The 20,189-nt window shown below is 44.4% G+C and overlaps 1 protein-coding gene across 1 annotated transcript in view; it reads right to left on the bottom strand.

Annotated features, from left to right (window-relative positions):
- Window positions 1–20,189, bottom strand: part of BRCA2 (BRCA2 DNA repair associated) — a 217,973-nt gene that overhangs the window by 13,132 nt on the left and 184,652 nt on the right. The window contains 4 exon segments of the mRNA XM_029603169.1: window positions 6,483–6,739; window positions 15,915–16,053; window positions 16,683–16,849; window positions 17,906–18,107. Coding sequence (XP_029459029.1) covers window positions 6,483–6,739; window positions 15,915–16,053; window positions 16,683–16,849; window positions 17,906–18,107 — 765 coding nt within the window.

The following is a 20,189-nucleotide window of genomic DNA, read 5'->3' as shown; positions in this document are numbered from 1 at the left end:
CGTAAACTAGGGGTAAAGTCTGGCTTACCATGCTCGTCTTGCTCTCGGGGATTGTCACCTGAGGTTTCCGGATTTTGGGGCATCCATGGGTGGGATGCTGAGTCCATTTGTCTACACTAAGGAAAACGAAATTATCAGGTAAGTAATTTCTCCATTTCCTAGTTTGTAGCAGATGGACGCAGGACCAATGGGATGTATAAAACCTACGCCCGAACCGGGTGGGAGGCTGCCCGTGGCCCACTTAGTACTGCCCTTGCAAATGCTGTGTCCTCCTGGGCCTGAACATCCAGGCAATAGATTCTCGAGAAGGTGTGAATGGAGGACCACGTTGCTGCCCGACAGATCTCGGTGGGTGACAGCATCCTGGTTTCTGCCCAGGACACTGCCTGGGCCCTTGTGGAATGGGCCTTGACTTGAAGAGGCCGCCTTGATTACTTCTTTGATCCAGCGGGCAATGGGTGCTCACGAGGCCGCTTCCCCTTGTTTCTTTCTGCTGTGAAGGGCGAATAGGTGGTCCGTCTTTCGTATGGATTCCGATCTTTCCAGGTATCGGACTAGGAGTCTGTCGACATTAAGATGGTGAAGATGACGTGAGTCTTCCGAGTCCTTATGCTTGTCTGGCGATGGCAGCGAGATGGTTTGGTTTAGATGGAAATAAGAAACCACCTTCGGAAGGAAGGAGGGAACAGTGCGAAGCTGTATGGATCCCGGTGTGAATCTAAGGAATGGTTCCCTACAGGATAGTGCTTGAAGCTCGGAGATGCAACAGGCTGAACATATTGCTACTAGGAATGCAGTCTTCAAGGTCAGGAGATGTAGTGACAGACCGTGTGTAGGTCTGAAGGAAGCTCCTGCTAGGAGGTCTAATACTAGATTGAAGTTCCATAGGGGCACCGGCCACTTTAGTGGTGGTCGGATTTGCTTGACCCCTCTCAGGAAGCGGGAAACATCTGGATGGGATGATAGACTGATGCCGTCCACTTTGGCTCTGAAGCAGGCCAGCGCGGCCACCTGAACCTTGATGGAGTTGAGAGACAACCCCTTCTTCAAGCTGCCTTGCAGAAATTCCAGGACCATGGGGATTTTGACTGTCCGCGGAAGGATGTTGCAGTCCTCACACCAGGCTTCGAATACTCTCCATATTCGTATGTAAGTTAGAGACGTGGAAAACGTGCGTGCTTGGAGCAAGGTGTCAATCACAGCCCCAGAGTATCTGCTCTTCTTCAGGTGAGTCCTCTCAATGGCCAGACCGTAAGAGAGAATTGAGTTGGGTCTTCGTAGAGGATCGGTCCTTGCTGGTGCAGGTCCCTGTGTTGAGGTAGACAGAGAGGGTTCCCCGCCAGAAGTCTTCGCATGTCTGCGTACCATGGCCTTCTTGGCCAGTCCAAGGCCACTAGAAGTACTAGCCCCCTGTGGTGTTCTTGCGGATAATCCCGCCCAGTAGTGGCCATGGGGGAAAGGCGTACAGCAGGTCTTCCTGTGGCCAGGTCTGGACGAGGGCGTCAATTCCCTGGGATTGTGGATATCATCTGCGGCTGAAGAACTTGGGCGTTGGACCGGGTTGCCAGAAGATCCATGGCAGGGGTTCCCCAGCGGTTTACTATCAACTGGAAGGCTGTGGTCGACAGCGTCCATTCCCCTGGGTCTAGACTCTCTCTGCTGAGGTAATCCGCAGTGACGTTGTCTTTTCCCGCGATGTGGGCGGCTGAGATCCCTTGTAGGTTTGCTTCCGCCCACGCCATTAGGGGTCTATTTCCAGAGACACCCATTGGCTTCTGGTTCCTCCCTGGCGGTTGATGTAGGCAACTGTCGTGTTGTTGTCTGACATGACTGAATCGTAGGCAGGCTAGTCTGACTACTTGGGCTTCCAGTCGGTTTATGTTCCATCCTGACTCTTCCTTGTCCCATTGCCCCATGGCTGTCAGTTCCTAGCAGTGGGCTCCCCACCCTTGCAGGCTCGCATCCGTGGTGAGCAAGATCCAGATTGGTGGGGATAGTCTTATTCCCTTGCTCAGATGATCTTCTTGTAGCCACCATTGGAGCTAGGTCCGCACCTCTGCCGGTAGCTGGAGGCAAATGGAGTAATTCTGGGACATCGGGTTCCATCGCGACAGTAGGGAGCGTTGTAGTGGTCGCATGTGGGCCCTTGCCCATGGGACGACTTCTAGGGTCGATGTCATGAGGCCGAGGACTTGGAGGTAGTCACATACCTTGGGGTGAGCACAGTTCAACAGTTTTCGCAACTGGTCCATCAATTTCCTTCTCCTTGTAGGGGAAGAATGACCTTGTCTTGTTTGGTGTCGAACCGGACTTCCAGGTACTCTAGTGATTGGGAGGGCTGCAGGCAGCTCTTGGTTGTGTTGACGACCCACCCAAGATTCTGCAGTAGATTCTTGACTCTGGTGGTTGCCTGATAACTTTCCTCTGGAGATTTTGCCCTGATCAGCTAATCGTCAAGATATGGATGTATGAGGATTCCTTCTTTCCTCAGTGTCGCCGGTACTACAACCATGATTTTGGTGAATGTCCGAGGGGCAGTAGGTAGTCCGAAGGGTAGCGCCCGGAACTGGTAATGATGGTCCAGTATCGCAAAGTGTAGAAAGCACTGATGGTCGTGATGGACCGGGATGTGGAAATAAGCTTCCTACAGATTCAGAGAAGTCAGGAATTCTCCCGGTTGTACTGCCCTTATGACTGAGCGTAAGATTTCCATGTGGAAGTGCGGTACCCTCAGGTAGCGATTGACGGTTTTGAGGTCCAGGATGGGCCGGAGCGTTCCCTCCTTCTTGGGAACAATAAAATAGATGGAATAGTGACCAGTATTTTGTTGATGTGTGGGCACCAAGGTTATCGCCTTTAGGCTGAGTAGCTTTGTCACTGTGGTTTCCACTGCGGTCCTCTTGGAGGGGGGGTGGAACGGTGATCTCACAAATTTGTCTGGAGGGATGTTGTGGAAGTCCAGGTAGTATCCCTCTCGAATGATGGTTAGGACCCACTTGTCCAACGTTCTCTTGACCCATCTTTGGTAGAAGAGGGTAAGCCTGCCCCCTATGGCTTCTTCCTGTCGATGGGTCTGTTGAATTTCATTGTGGAGTGCGGCCGGGGCCTGAACCCGAGCCAGCTCCCCTCTTGTTGTGTCTGTTCTGAAAGGACTGGCCCCTGCCAGCGGGGCGAGGTGCTTGGTATGTGTTTTTGTATGGTCTAAAACGCTGGGCTCCTCTGCCCTTAGATCTTCGGGGAGAGGGGCGTTGGTTTCTTTTGTTCCTGTCCTCCGGTAACCGCGGTACTGGGGATTCGCCCCATTTGTCGGCTAACTTCGCCAGTTCGCTTCCGAATAGAAGGGATCCTTTAAAGGGCATTCTCGTGAGTTTCGTCTTGGAGGTCGCGTCGGCTGACCAATTTCGGAGCCAGAGTTGCCTTCTGGCTGCCACTATGGATGAGACGCCCCTGGCTGAGGTACGCACCAGATCAGAGGTCGCATCCATGAGGAAAGATATTGCCGGTTCTGTTTCGGCGGAGGTGGTTGCGTCCTTGGAGAGCAGCAAGCAGGCACGTATCACCACAGCGCAGCAGGAAGCGATCTGCAGGATCATGGCTACAACATCAAATGACTGTTTAAAGATGGATTCCTGACATCTGTCCTGGGTATCCTTGAGTGCAGCTCCTCCTTCAACTGGGATGGTAGTGCGCTTTGAGATAACGCAGACCTTGGCGTCCACTTTGGGGAACCCTAGGATTTCTTTGGCTGAAGGTTCCAGGGGGTATAGGGCTTCTAGAGCCTGTCCTCCTTTGAAACTGGCCTCTGGGGCATTCCATTCCAGATCAATCAGTTGTTATACAGCCTGCAGCACAACCAAAACTGGGTTCATCTTTGGTTCCTCTGCGGTACTTGCGCCTGGGATGGCCAGCTTCTTAAGGCTCAGAGACATGAGATCTGGTAACTCGTCTTTGGAGAAGCAGTGCATCATGGTTCGGTATGGTTCCATTCCTGGAAGGATTTCCCTTCCTCCAGGGAGTCTGACTCTTCCCCCGAGGTGTCTGTGTCCCCTAAGGGGAGGCTTTTGCCTGGAGGAGGCACGTCTCGGGGGGGGGGGGGGGGGGGGTTTGCCCGAGGGGCCTGGAAGGTTTTGCTCTTCCGGTGGAGACTGTTGCTGTGTCACAGGCGCTACCGATTGCGCCTGGGCGAAGGTTTGCAGCCCTTTGAAGAATTCCACCCAGGAAAAGGTCCCTGGATCTATATTGAATCCAGCGGCGTTCCCCGAGGGACACTTCTGAGGAGGGACAGAGCCGGAGACAGTGAGGTCCGGGGTACTATCATTGGTGGAGCCGGATTCCTCTACTGGCTGAGGGGGGCCTTGCCTCAGTTCCCGAGCCTCTTCACACTGCAGGCACAGGGCAGAGGCCACTTCGGTTTGCGCAACTCTCAGGTGGCAGGCTGGGCAGAGGGCTTGTCCCTTGGCCGGCGGTGCCATGATTTGTGTGCGTGGAGTGGCTCAAAGTTCGCCTGTGCGTGTAGGTGCATGCGCCGGGAGACTTAGTTGTGCGTCCGTGTGCACCGACGATGTGCGTGCAGGATGCGGAAGATGTGCGTGCAGGCTATTTGTGCGATTAGCGTAGATGCGCGCGCCGCTGTGTGCACAGGTCTATCTGTGCGCCCAGCACCATTGTGCACGCTGCTGTGCACAAAAGTCTTTTGTATGCCCGGCTCGCTGCTGTGCGCACGGCTCAGTTGTGCGGACAATACGGCGATCAAGGGGGGGAAATGGCACCGACAACCACGGAGGCAAGTTGGCGACCCCCCCCCGGAGGGTCTCCACGATGGAGGACCCTCGCACCGGATCGGGGTCTAGCTCGGATGGGGCTGCTCAACCCAATTTAACAGACGCCGGAAGGATGATCTGTGCGGCCAGCCGAGCCTCGGAGACCGGAGACTTTAAGAAAGTTTTCTACCTTACCTTGTCTCGGCGCTTCCCGGTCTCGTGCCGGGCGGTCTCCGGCTGCGGGGGGAGAGGGAAAATACCTTCACCGCCGCACTCGGTATTGCACCAGCTGCCTCTCAACCACTCTGGGGGCTAAGTCCATGCCGGGAACTGGCTACCGGACAGAGGCTTACCTCTGAGGGATCTCGGAAATCACTTCAGGAATTCTCGACTGGGGGAGGGACCCTTAGGTATCACTGCAGGAGAGCGGGGCTCGTCTTGTAGAGGTAAAATTTTCTCTCTTCTTTGGTTTGGATTTTCTAACGCTATGCAAGCGTGTGTGGTGTCCCGAACTGCTAAGCAGACAGAGAAATACTGAAGAGCTGCACTTCCTGCACGGGTATATGTAGTGCTGACATCAGATTGAAATCTGACTCCATCTCCCAACTGCTATCAGGAGTACACTATACCCATTGGTCCTGAGTCCATCTGCTACACGCTAGGAAATACATATTTATCACAAAGGGAACAATGTAATAAAGTTGAATTTCTGATTCCAAATACTTGCTATTATTCAGGGACATTGAATCCAAAGTCCATATCAGGAAGTGGGAAAAATGCAACTAAAGGGGCAAACTGTACTTTATCGCCTCTATGCTGAATTGCATTAGTGCATGTACATGAGCTACCAGCATGTCTATTGGTTAAGTTCTAAAGTGTAAAGAGCTTCCCAACCATTGTATCCTCAGCAGTTCCAGGTACTTATGTGCAGAACAGCTAAACAAAGACAACAATCAAAGTTGCTCTAGACTGAATATCATCTACTGATGATTCTAGAAAAGCTGTTAAATTAGGACTGTGATCTGACAAAACATCTATATCTCCTTCAGGTGCAATTACAGCTCTTTTTTGTCTTGAAAGAAATAAAAGATTTACATTTTGTAGTCAATTAATTCAGGTGTTTCCTGATGTTTAAAAAAATACCCAGTTGAGAAGAAAGCAATTTTTTGTCTTGAGACAGAGAGTGTTAGCTATAGGAGCTACATTCTTTCTGAAGTTTCCTTGCAGATGCTTGATTACATTTAGAAAAAATAAGTTTGTTTTCTTGGAACCAGCACATTTAGAAGTGTTTCTTTCAGATAAAGAAGATTGAGGGATTTATAACGATTCTCATTGGAAAATGTATTGGTCAAAGGTAATATAACTCCGTAAATTCATGTTTATTTGAAATTTTCTTATTTTGTTACTTAATGTTTAGCCTCCCAGTAATGTGGACTATAGTTGAGTTTACATGTGGATATTTTTCATTTGTAAAGTTTGCCTGGAGAATTGTAAGCATAGTAATGTAACTCAAATTTTCCTATTTTCTTTTTCATTGAAAAATGTTTTAAGAAATTTAATAAAGTATAAATTAAAAAAAGAAAAGAAAAAAAGAACAGCTAAACAAATGGGGGATCTACACTGGAGATGGACCGAACGAGAACTGAAAATTTACCACAAAAGTTCACTGTAAAGGATTACCCTGTATAGCACAAAATTCTTAAAAATAAAAGCTGACTTTACCTGTATACCATTTTTCAGTCTATTAAATGTTTCTTGAAGATGACTTTCTTTTGGATTTGCAGAGATCATAGAAAAGTCTCCGGCAAACACTGTCGGAATTACTGAGTTACTTTCTTGTCTCCATTGAAGATTAATTGCAGCAATCAGCGCACATGGCTTGATAAGATCTTCAATGGCAAGCAGGTTAAGATCCATCCAGAATTTTATTGCCATTAAATTATGATGTTCATCACATAGATAAACAAATGGAGCAACACCTGTAAAAGCATACATTTTATCAATTCATTAGAACCATTTTTAAAATTATCACTATATAATAGGTCAAGACTCTGATCATTTTGATAAGAAGCCATCTTTGAACATATCATTCCAAGAAAACATTCCTCATATCTTTAAAGCATTAACCTGATCTTTCTATTTGCAGTGTTATTCATAAAAGCATAAGTAAGCATCAGCCTGGTTATCTTCCCTTCAAAGAAGACTACTATAGATATTTTTACAGAATATTACAGTAAATTAATATTTATCTATACCCATAGGAAGTTGTGTTTTTGGAAACAGTATTTTAAAAATCAACCCTTTTAATATTTTTGATGCAGTGCAATAATAATGGGATCCTGGCTTCTTACTGCTTTCATGCAATAACATTAGAAAAATTCCTACTACTGCAGTACCTCAAATGTATTTATAGAAACATGACAGCAGAAAAGGAGCATACAGCCTTATCTTTATGCCCATCTACACAACTGCTGAGCTCTACAATCGATACCACTCCCTCAGATTTCCTGTGCTTTGTCCCATGCTTTCTTGAATTCAGATATTGTCTTTGTCTCCACCATCTCTACTGGAAGGCTGTTCCATGCATCCATTACAGTTTATGTAGGGAAATACTGCCTAAGATTACTCCTCAGTCTACCCCCTTTCTCCCTCATTCTAGTCTCCTTTCTTGCAGTGAGACTGGTTCTACTGTGTTGGCCATTAGAAGGGATGACAGATCTTGTTGAAAAAGTCTGAGCTATTTGATATCTACGAGCACCTCACTGGATTGTTTGGAGGAACAGATTTAAAATATAATTGGTATCCTTGATTTATGATCCTTAGTACCTACAAGTCTGTTATTAAAGACCATGCTGAAGCCTCCCCTGCCACTGAGAGGCTAAGTTTAGTAGGGAAACATTTTTGAGATTGCAGTCAAAAATATGGATTAGCCTGGGCTTGCATTTCTTGTAAAGGCTTAGGCTGTGTTCTTTCCCTGTATGTGGCCTGCTCTGATGCTGCTGCTGAAGCCTACGTTGCTGATAAGGATACTGATAATATCTTCTCCTGGAATAGAAGTATTGCTTTCTGTAGGGTAAATGTTGACCTTTCTTGGAAATAAAGGACTGTCATAGCTGCTGAGAGGATGAGAAGCAAGCAGAGTAATCCTTAATGATATCTGTTTCTTTTACCTTTTCTCCAAAGAGTTTGCCACCTGTGCAAGAAGCAACTGCAAGCTTGTCATGGACATCCTCACGGAAATCTTAAATGAATAGCCAAGCTAATGTTTTGGCTCCTTTAGCAGCTTCCAAAGTACTCAAAGAAGTGTCAAAGGCATTATGGACTGACCTAAGGTGTTTACCACATTCTTCAGCTTTTTGAACTACTGACATGAAAAGGTTCATTTTGTCTAAGGATTGCAGATTTTATAGGGAAGAATTATGCACTTAATCATGTGCAACTGGTGAGCAGCTATTCTGGAGTTCAGTATGGTTGCTTGAAATACGTTTTTTGGCTGCACTGTCCAGCATTCTAGCATCTTTACCAGAAGAGGTTTGGAATGTTTTGCCTTTTTTTTTTTTTTTTTAATGCTGATTCCACTATTACTGATTGATGTGGAAACTGGGCCTTGAGGTGTCCTGGCTGTACTTGATACCCATAAGGTAGATAATGTTGTTTGCCACATTCTTGTTTAAGTTCTTGAAGAAGCCTGTAGCTTGAACTACTACTACTACTTGTTTTGGAGCATGAATGTATTTTTGCAAGCCAAATATATATTTTTTGAAGTCTATCTCCTCTTGCAGACTGAAGGGGATTTCTTCTGCAATTGTTTGTACAAAAGCTGGGCATAACTTGTCCTCAGGAGGGGATGTACTCCTAGGGTGTTGAGGTGACAGCTCTGATGGAAGACCTGTGGATCTCACATCGGAAGAATGGAATGAGGCAGCAGCATAAGATGACTATGAGCCTTCCTGTAAATCAGATATCACAATAGGCAGATCTTCCGGAGCTGCCCTATCTTTGGAAAAAATTGATTTGTGGGAATGAGATTGAATTTGAGTTTGAATCATCTGATCTCTATACTGATAAGCTAGAATAGTAGACTGATTGTCTAACTTGGCGGCTATAGTGTCTAAAATAGGACCCATTTCTTCCAATGTAGAAGGAGGCTGCAAGTTTGGCATATTTGAAAAACACTTGTGGGCTCCTCCCCTTGGTCCAGACTATGATTCACCCTATGCTTGAGGTGGGGAGTACCACATGAGAAATTATATTTACTAATATGATTTATCTTTGGGTTCGTAGCCTGAGTGGGGATGAGACAGGGTCCCGGTTACCCCGATATCACAGTTCTGAGCCTTTCCCAAACAACCTCTCACTTGTGGCACCACAGACCAGATAAAGTCATCACACCAAAATAAAACAGTAATTAATCTTTTTTACTAGTATTGTGTAAATAGACAATACTAGGAAATCCAACCAGAACATTAAATGGGAAAAGTACCGTAGTGAAGTATAATATAAACTTGCAGTTTTCTTATTTTAAATCAAGCAATGCAAAAAATAACACTGGGTATGGCCTATTAGCAACCAACATTGTAGCAAATATTCCGATTCTTGCTAACAGGACAAGCAGCCAAAAATGGACTCTAACATCAGTAAAATTGGACATTGCCTGTTTTGCGATGGGCAGCCAAATGCATAGATAGACTCTGCAGTTCTGTGTATGGGACTAGCCTGGACAGATTTATGGAACCTTTGCTAGCCCAGCTGGCACCAAAAGAGGCCTAAAGAAACATAGCACAAATGGTGCTGTTGGTGAATCTGTACCATTTTCCTGCAGGTGGCAGGTCTGAATTAATACGATGGACCTCCTTTGAATTGAAAAGTTTATTGAAAATGTCCATAAAATGAGTATCCAGAGATCTTTCTTAGCAGTGCCCAGTGAGTCTACCTGAGGAGCGCTGCGTTTAGTGAGTCAACCCAAGAAATCCCTGAGGCAGCGGCTCGCGAAACGTGTTCACGTCGGACTCTTAACTCTGGAACTTGGTCAATTCAAGAACAAGGGAAGTACTGTTCTTTGACATTTTGTGAAAAAGTTTAAAAGCACAAAGGAAAAATTGCAAAACTATATTAAGTGGACTGATGATTTAAAAAGACCCGTAGCGGTGAAAACACAAGTCTATGTTTGTTAAACCGTGGGTGTTATGAGGGTCCCAAAATTACATATAAATTTGTGATGAAATATTACAATAATAATGAAAATACTAATTGTTTATAGCCCCAACAACATAAAAGAAAACTTTTTTGATACAACGTGATTTCTACTGGTAATTGAAATCTCCCATATTACTGCACTGCCAAATTGGTTAGCTTTCTTAATCTCTCTTAGCATTTCATCATTTCCTGGCTTTTTGAATCCTGGATGTCTGACATCTCTGTGAGAGTGAGGGTTGATGCACAGGATGCTGTAAAGTTGGGGAAGGTGGGGGATCTGTTATCACATGATTTGTTCTACCAGAGCCCACTATAAACCATTTTTTCCTGGGTTACTGCAACCTCTCTGGGAGATGGGCGAATATGAAAACCAATTTTACAAGAAATATGACAGTTTTAAGTTATTATCTATGCTGTAAGGAACTATTATGTAATGGGAGATGAAGTAATTGAAGCTAATTTAACTAGGAGTCCAGGTAAGACTATATTAGAAAAATAAACTCAAGGGTAGGTGGATAGAGGGGTAGGGAGGGAGGAAACTAAACAGTTGAGATTACCAAACATATTATCGTATTTTTCGCTCCATAAGACGCACCTGACCATAAGACGCACCTAGGATTCAGATGGGGAAAATAATAAAAAAAAAAAATTGTGCTAAACCGGCTCTGCGTCTGGGCGTCTTATGGAGCAAATTAGGGGAGTGCATAGCTTTTTTTTTTCTCCCCATTTTGTTTTCGGGTCTGGGGAGGGCCATTTCTGTCCACTCCCCAGATCAGAAAACTTTTCTTTCTCTGGGAACCCCTCCCCCCCAAAAAAACCCCCCATCCCAACCCTTTAAATTAACAACCCCCACCCTCCTGACCCCCCAAGACCTGCCGACTTAATTTCCTACAACCCCCCACCCTCCTGACTCCCCCAAGACCTGCCGACTTAATTTCCTACAACCCCCCACCCTCCTGACCCCCCAAGACCTGCCAAACATCCCTGGTGGTCCAGGAGCGGTCCGGGAACGATCTCCTGGGCGTGGGCCGTCGGCTGCCAGTAATCAAAATGGCGCCGATGGCCCTTTGCCCTCACTATGTCACTGAGACCGACCAATAGCAGCGGTCGGTCCTAGTGACATAGTGAGGGCAAAGGGCCGTCGGCGCCATTTTGTTTACTGGCAGCCGACAGCCCACGCCCAGGAGATCGTTCCCGGACCGCTCCTGGACCCCCGCTGGACCACCAGGGATGTTTGGCAGGTCTGGGGGGGGGTCAGGAGGGGGGGGGGTTGTAGGAAATTAAGTCGGCAGGTCGTGGGGGGGGGGTCAGGAGGGTGGGGGGGTTGTAGGAAATTAAGTCGGCAGGTCTTGGGGGAGTCGGGGGGGGGTTTGTTAGATTTTTGTTTGTTTGTTTTTTTTTATATTCGCTCCATAAGACGCACATACATTTTCCTCCCACTTTTGGGGGAAAAAAAGTGCGTCTTATGGAGCGAAAAATACGGTAATTTAGACTTTTAACCTAGCAGAAGCAGGAATCAGGTAAAAAGCTCAGCCTCTCAGCCAGGTCTCCATTGAGAAACCTGACCATTTAGTCCCTCTCTATTTCCTGTCTTTTAACTACTTCATAGTCCACATTGCCTTCTATCCCATGACTTTTTACATTTTCTCAGGAGTCTCTCATAAGGGATGTTATCAAATGCCTTCTGAAAATCCAGATACGTTGGTCGAAGAATTGCTGGAAAAGAGCCATCAGATTCTGGAACAAGAATTGGCATAGTTAAGGGAATCTTGTTTTGTAGGTAAAAAATCTGATTCAAATTTGCCTGCTTTGATTGCTCTGTGCTGATAAATTCATCTTGGTGCCCAGATGAATTTGGCATTAAGACTCTACTGCATTTGCTAGTCAATGGCACCGATAGAATATCTGTGCCAAAGAGAGACTTGACCGACAGCTCTTCTGCATCCTGCGCCACAGAGGCCTTTTTGTGTTTCTTTGCATTGATCCTGTGTTGTGGCACAGCACCAGTGTCCTTTGGTGCTGAACAAAACAACTTACTTACCTCTTTACTGGAAGGGGAACAGTGACTGCAGTGAGTGTGGGCCAAATCATGGCACCAAGCATGAGATCTCTGCCTTTTTTTATTTAAGTACAGGTCTTCAGCTGGTGATGGTTTACTCTTAATCCCGAGGTAACTGCAAGAAATCCCAAAGTACATGGCTCCTGTATCTTCTGGCCATGGGGAACAAGTAAGCACAAGAAGTGCAGTTTGTCACATCATGAGCAGTGCCTGAACACCTTAGACATCAGTCATGATGATGTTACAGACATTCTCGCCCTACATAGAAGACATCTCTTGAGGTCCATCATTGTGAAGAGGATAGAAGCCAAGCTGAACTCTATTTTAACCTAAACTCACCTAACCTACTCTTTTCTTCTTGCCAGTTTTAAATTCTTTCATTCTGCCTTTATTTTTGCAAGTCTCTCCCCCACCACCAAAAAAAAAGAACTACATGCAAACATTTTTCAATGAGTGCCTGAGAAAGAGCAAAACATATGTTTGTATAAGTGGTAGAAAAAGGCTCTGGAGACTTGCACAATAGGCATCTGTGGAGGAAGACATGCTCTGTTTTTTTCTAAGAGAGCTTTTCCTTCTCAGTACTGTTGGAGGATGTCAACCACATCCACAGAGATGATGATGAAGGAAGGGAAGTGGAGGAAAAGAAGCTGGGGAAGGGGGTGCAAAGGAACATAAAAGTTCAAAAAATAAAGAAAAATTCAAAATAAAAAAGGAGGAATATTCCCTGGCTTCTGAAACATTTTGGCTGGTGCCCAAGTTTTATAAAAGGAGTCACAGACTTTCCAAACTTAAGACTATCACTGAACAACCAGACTGACATGTACATAGGCATTGTTAGGTGCTGACAGGGTCACTTTCTACAAAGCATCTTCTCTTGCCTGCCTCCACCCCTCTACTATGCTTTTCTTTCTATCCCCCCAGTATCTTTGCCAATGGAATAGCAAGTTCAAAGAATTCAAAAACCTTAAGATAAAATCTTTTTGAGATAAAGTGACAAATTTGAAAATATTGCAAAGATGGTAACCTTTAAAAAGCTGGTATTTGGCCCTCAGAGTTTTTAGTAAAAGGAGCCCATTGGTGTAAAAAAAGTCTTTAAATTTTTTTTTCAGATCACTGTCTAAAGTCTCCATTCCAATTAGCTGTAAGTACAAGGTTAAGAGTACTGCAAATGGGTGAAAGTAGAGAAGTACTATATATAAACAATATATTTCTGATTGGTTTGTGTCAATTTCTGGGAGATGAGGAAATGAACAGATTGCCCCAACCAGTTCAAAGTTACACACTTGGTCACTTACATTAAGAGATTTATAGATCAGGGTTTCTAAAATCTGTCTTGGTGATCCCAGTTAGTAAGGTTTTCAAGGTACATATAATAAAATTACATGCGATAAATTTGAATACAATGGAGACCTAGTATATGCAAATTTATCTCATGCATACTGATTATGGATATCCTGTGAAAACCCAATTAGGAACAGTTTTGGGAATCCTTGTGATAGGAAACTTTATCCAATTCATGAAATGACGACCAAAGACATACTTATTCAGAGAGGGGAAAACCTTCTACACATAAATAACCCAGATGGGCACATAGTTAGACCAGATCATGCTGCCTATGGTCCTCACAGAGATAGAAGCCATGCAGATGGCATGTGCAAAGAGGAAACTGATTATAGCAGATATGCTGTGGTTCTGGTGAGGAACATATGTAGCTCCCACACTCGGGAAAGAAGTATTTCCAGACATAACAGAAGGTGTATTCCTCTAACAATCCTCTGAAGGCTTTGCTAATAGCCATTACTTTTATAGGGATCCTCAAAGGATCAAGCAGCAACTAAAGCAGCTCCCAGTTTATGAGGATTTGTAAATCAGAGACCCACATAAGCATTTCAGAGTAAATAAATCCTGGAACGCATACCTGTTATAGGTGTTCTCAGAGGACCGCAGGATGTTACTCCTTACACATGGGTGACATGGAGTCCAGCACGGAACTTTGATCTCAAAGAATTTAGAACTTTCAAACATGCCTACTGAGCATGTGCAGCTGTAGTCATCACCCTGCCCCCTAGGCAGAGTCCCTCAGTCCATAATATAGCTAATGCATGGAGAAACCAACTCCCAGGGGAGGAGGGTGGGTTTCGTGAGGACTAATATCCTGCTGTCCTCAGATAACACTTGTTACAGGTAAGCAACTCTGATTTCTCTGAAGACAATCCACCTCCACCATCTGATGGAGACAGAGTAAGACTGAGTGACTGTGAGTGGCACCTTGGTATATATGCCAGGGTTGTTTGAAAAAAAACCTTCTGTCTCCATCTGCTGGAGGGGAGGCAAAACCCAGGTGTCTGGACTGATCCGGGTACACACAGGGAAAGACAATCAGGTGATGTCCTGATGATGTCACCCATGTGTGAGGACTACCATCCTGCCAGATCTTCTGAAACCAGTCCTGGTGACCCCACAGCCAGTTTGATCTTCAGGATATGCACAATGAATACACATGAGAAAAATTTGCATGTCCGGGGGTCTCCCCATATATGCAAATTTATCTCATGCATATTCATTGTGGATATCCTGAAGACCCAACTGGCTGGGGGTCACTAGGTCATTGGCAGATTAGGGATTTTATTTTGTACGGAATTTTAGATTATTGATTAATGTTGGATACACCTGTTTTATTTTTTGGAATTGTTTTTATGTACTTTGACAAGATTGTAAACCGATGTGAAGGTTTGGCCCATACACCGGTATAGAAAAATTTGATAAATAAATAAAAATAAATAAATACACATGTAACTTTCCTCTCAACCAAAAGTAACATGTCTAAGCGCAAGTAGATGCATGCACATACAGCTGCCAGAATCATCACTCTCCCAAAGTGGCCTGAAGACTGCAGTCATTAGTATCCTCATCCCAATATGGCTCACAAAGACTAAAGCTTCCAGTCTCTCCTCCTCACATTATGTGGCTAGCAGGGCTGAAAACTGCAGCTGTCCATGCTAAATCTGGCTTTGGCACCCATTACAGTAAGTTTCAAAAATTGAGAACAGTAAGATCAATCTAAAAAATCTATCTACATACCATAAACACTAGATGACCAAAAACATCTCAAATATCCAAAAGACTTTACTGAAGGGTAAATCCGAAACATATCTAGAAGAAGGCTATCAAACATTCAAGATTTGACTATAAAATGAGCCTAAAGACACAATTGTATCAATCATTTATTGCAATGAAGAAATGATCAATCCAAAAGAGGTAAATATTTTTTTGTATATTTTTAAAGGCAATTAAAAATCTGAACCTCCAATCAGCATAGGTGAACACTGTCAGATCAGCAGGAGTCAGCCATGACTATTCAAGAAAGGTTTCAACACTCTTAACATATCTTAACGCATCGCTGCCTGGAGTTTCAAGATGTTCTTCGAGATCTATGCTTTTGTGCAATTGAAAACCTGACCCTTCACTGGTGAGGGGTAGATATTTACCAAAGACTGTTGCAGTGAGAACAGTAATAGATATCTTGCCTGCGAACACTCAATTTGTGTGGTTTGAATTCTAACTATAATTGTCTCTTTCTCTGAACTGTGATTTATTATATCAGTGCAATAGATATGTATTATAACGCTAGCATATCTATTGTATTTTCTTTTACAGATCCTTTGAATTTCATGCCAGACCCCACGAAGGCTATGTTAAGTAACCAATAGGGAGGGATGCTATTGATAACATCAAGGGTGGAGGTTTAAGTCAGAATAAAGAAGACTGGAACTCCATTTGCTAAAAGACTGTTGAAACCTCTCTTACTTGAGTGATTGCAGCTGACTACTGCAGATGTGACATCTCAGTTTGTGATTTAATGCTTTTAAAAACAAAAATTAAAATACACAAGGAAATACCTGGTTTCCTAGTGATGGATACCACAAACCCAATCACATCTACCTCAGCACAGGGTGGTTGGAAAGAAGGATCCCTGAAGTTGCTAAATTGCAGGACTTGTCTTGGACTGTAAATCTGTGCCAAGACTTCTGGTGCAGGCTGAAGAAAAAAACATATAAACATTTGTCACAGAAACTTGCAGAGGCCTATGTACCAAACTGTGCTAAATTTAAACAGTGAAGACAACTTTCTAAATTTAGCATTGGGGCTAAATTGGTCTTTGGCATCCAATACACTAAGCTAACCTCGCTGTGCATTAGCCTTAACGCCGCTCCCTGAAGTGGGGATAAATTGAACACTGTAACCAGGATGTGCTAAATTAATCATGCTTTTGTACATAGAAGGATAAGAGTTAATTAGAATCGCTCATGGGAATGTTACAGATTATTTTACCCTAGGTCAGTGGTTAAAAATCCAGCTGATGTCTGTAGTGACTTTTAAAAGTGGTCTTGGTCCACTTCCTGGGACCATAATAGAAGCCCCTGTCAGATTTCTATAAATCTGAGTTTTGCTGTGCTCCTTGTCACTGATTTGTGATAAAGATATGAGACAGAGGATTTTACCTGTTTGCTTAATTCAATCACATGCTCAACTTTAGCATAGCCTCAGTTTATTTAGCACAGGTTTGTCCACCTGCTAAATCGATCAAGCAAGGTGAGAATGTTTGTGCACACTTTAATGCATAAGACTCCTAGAGCTCTCATAAAATTCTAGTCAGAATTTTTCACCTGTAGCTGTTGATACTGAGTTTTCTTTGTAGCTGTTAATTGTACATCAGCTGTGTCTGATTTGCCCTTGACCTGAGATGTTGCTAGATGGTACATTCTAAATCGACCTCCTTCCTTTAATAAGGAACACACATCTAGTAATGGGCGCCAGATACTCAACAGAAATGCTGCAAAAAGAGTAGAGGTATACATATACAATTAAAGGAACTGTTTCACCAATGAATATTAATGTGCTTTTAGTTAACTAAAGCAAATCAGAATAAGAAACCAAAATTAAAACTTCATTTTTAATTTGCATAAAAAAGCAATAGCTAAGATTCACTTGCAACATGTCACTTCAAGTTCAGCCTACTAAGCAAGGTAAATGGAAATATTAACTGCTAAATTTTAAAACGCTGGCGCACATAAAAACCTGGCGATGCGCATGTGGCTGGGCCATGTGCGCTCTGCGGGGATTTTTAAAAGGCCCCGGCCACGCACATATCTCCTGGTATGTGCCAAAGACTGGCTCGATTCAAAAGGGGCGGGCCAACGTCATTAGGCGCTGTCCCGCTGAAGTGCGCACTGGCAGCCGGCCAGCCTGCGCAACTTACTACTGTCGAGGAGAGCAGGTAAGTATAAAAATAAACAAAAAAAAAGCTAGCTAGAGGTGTTTTAGGGGTCAGGGTGGAGAGGGGAAAGGGGAAGCAGGGTAGGTAGGTGGTTAAGGAAGTTCCCTCCCAGTCTACTCCTTTATTGGAGTGGATTGGGAGGGAACTGGGGAAGGCCCTATCTCATCGCCGCATGCAAGCGTGTTAGCACCGCGTGCAGGTAGTGGATTTTATAACATGCGTGCACATGTTATAAAATCGGCGTGTCCATGTGCACGCGCCAGAAACCATGCGCCAGTTTTAAAATCTACCTTTAAAGCTTTGTGGTTTACTTTCTATAACTAAATTCTCTGCTTTAAACAGTACTTTGCCCTAAAAACTGTTAGTTTTTAAACTACTTATGCTGTTATAATATACTGTGCTGGAAAAAAGCAAATTTAAATGAATTTGTAAAGGATAAAGCCTGAAGCTAAAATTACACTGACCAAATTTAATGTACACAAGACAAATGTTATCTAAATATGTACACTGTTACATTTTTCTCTGTTCAGCATATCTGCTAGTAGATTGCTAAACTTATTAGACAAAATATAGAAAGCAACGCTCTAGACTACTTAGATTTTTCATGCTTACCTTTATCTTTTTCTCGCTTCCTGTAATCCACAACTCGCAGTTTCCATACTGGAGTCACATTCCTTTTGGAATAGCCATTTTGCCCTTCTTCATCAGACTCTATAGCCTTCCTGAACTCTGCCTGGATTTGGGCTTGTTTCTTATCACTTAACATCTGCCTGTGATTATTCAGGGCTCTCAACTGGCTTTCACTTAAACAGGTCTGTAACCAAAGGATTAAAAAAAACCAAAAAACACTTTATTCATAACTGTTTTAGCTTAGATTTTGAAAAAGCCATACAAATCTTAAAGCAATAGTGGATTTTCATTAGACTTCTGAATTATAAGCAATTATAATTATAGAAAATTGAGAAATAACTTAACCTGATAATTCGTTTTCCTTAGTGTAGACAGATGGACTCAGGACCACAGCAGATGGAAACGGAATAAGATGGCATCACAGTATATATACTCCTGCAGTGACCCCACCCTGCCAGTATTCTCTTCAAAAGCAACTGTGGACAGACTAGCAAAAAACTTGATTAAAAATAGTCAACCATAACTGTACTCAACCAACAATAAACACTGAAGTCAAGAACATAGGTACCCCAAGTTAGGGTCCGGCCGAGCACTTACCAGTAATCCCTTGGGATCCGTATCTCCACAGGACGACTATTGATACAATCCTTTGGCAGCTGAGGGCAGGAAGCTGAGTCCATCTGTTTACACTAAGGAAAACAAAATCATCAGGTAAGTAATTTCTCCATTTCCTAGTGTGTAGATAGATGGACTCAGGATCAGTGGGATGTATCAAAGCTACTCCCGAACAGGGCGGGAGGCTGCCCTTGGTCCAGTCAACACTGCACGTGCAAAGGCTGCGTCCTCCTGGGCCTGCACATCCAGATGATAAAACCTATAAAAGTTGAGTAAGGAGGACCACGTCGCAGCTTGGCAAATGTCGATTGGGGACAACAACCTAACCTCCGCCCATGACACAGCCTGAGCTCTAGTGGAATGATCCCTAACCTGAGTAGGCAATGGCTTTTCAGCATCCACATATGCAGCTGTGACCACCTCCTTAATCCAGAGAGCTATCGTCGCCTGCGAAGCTGGTTTGCCCCGCTTCCTTCCACCATGAAGGACTTTTAGAAAGGTTCAGAAACCTCCAGATACCACATGACAAGTCTCTTGACATCCAATGAATGCAGGAGGCGATACTACTCCACATCCCTAACCTTATCCAGGGACGGCAAAGAAATGGACTGAATCAAATTAAACTCAGAGAACACCATTGGCAAGAAGAATGGAACAGTACACAACTGCAATGCCCCTGGAATCATCCAAAGGAATGGCTCCCCGCAAGACAAGGCCTACAACTCGGAAATGCGACACACAGAACACATAGCCACCAGGAACACTGTCTTCAGGGTCAATAACCGCAAGGAAAGGCTACGTAGGGGTCAAAACATAGGGCCCACTAAAAAAATCCAGCACCAGGTTAAGATTCCACAAAGGAACTGGCAATCGCAAGGGAGGCCAAAGGTGTTTCATTCCCTTCAAGAAATGGGCCACATCAGGATGGGACGATGGGGAGACACCATTACCGTGCCTCTGAAACATGTAAGAGCCGCAACCTGAACCTTCAAGGAATTAAGCGCCAGTCCTTTATTCAACCCATCCTGCAAAAAATCTGGAATAAGCTGGATCTTAACCGAACAAGGAAGAACACTGTGCTCCTCGCACCAGGCCTCAAAAACTCTCCAAACCCGTGTATGTGCCAGAGAAGTAGAGAACTTCTGTGCGCGGAGTAAGGTAGCAATAACTGCAGAAGAATATCAACACTTCAACAAGTGAGTCCTCTCAAGGGCCAAACCGTAAGACAGAACCGAGCCAGATCCTTGTGAAGAACTGTCCCTTGAAGCAACAGATTCATATGTGGCAGAAGATGACAGGGTTCCTCTATCAGGATTCTCCACAATTTGCATACCACGGATGCCTGGGCCAATCTGGAGTCACCAGGAGTACTAGCTCCCTGTGGATTTCAATTTTGCGAATGACACTGCCCAGCAAAGACCACGGAGGAAAGGCATAAAGCAACTCATCTTCTAGCCAGACCTGTACGACAGCATTGATGCTCAGGGACCATGGATCTCTCCTGCGGCTGAAGAATGGAGGAACCTTCTCATTGTGAGAAGTCGCCAGCAGGTCTAGGGACGGAAGGCCCCAGCAATCCACTATCAGCTGAAATGCCTCAGTGGACAACACCCATTCTCTGGGGTCTAGGCTCTCCCTGCTGAGAAAGTCT

Source organism: Rhinatrema bivittatum, chromosome 5 (assembly GCF_901001135.1).
Source record: "Rhinatrema bivittatum chromosome 5, aRhiBiv1.1, whole genome shotgun sequence".
NCBI classification, from domain to species: Eukaryota; Metazoa; Chordata; class Amphibia; order Gymnophiona; family Rhinatrematidae; genus Rhinatrema; species Rhinatrema bivittatum.
Note: the sequence above shows the minus strand (reverse complement) of the source record. Positions and strands in the feature narration are given on the sequence as shown.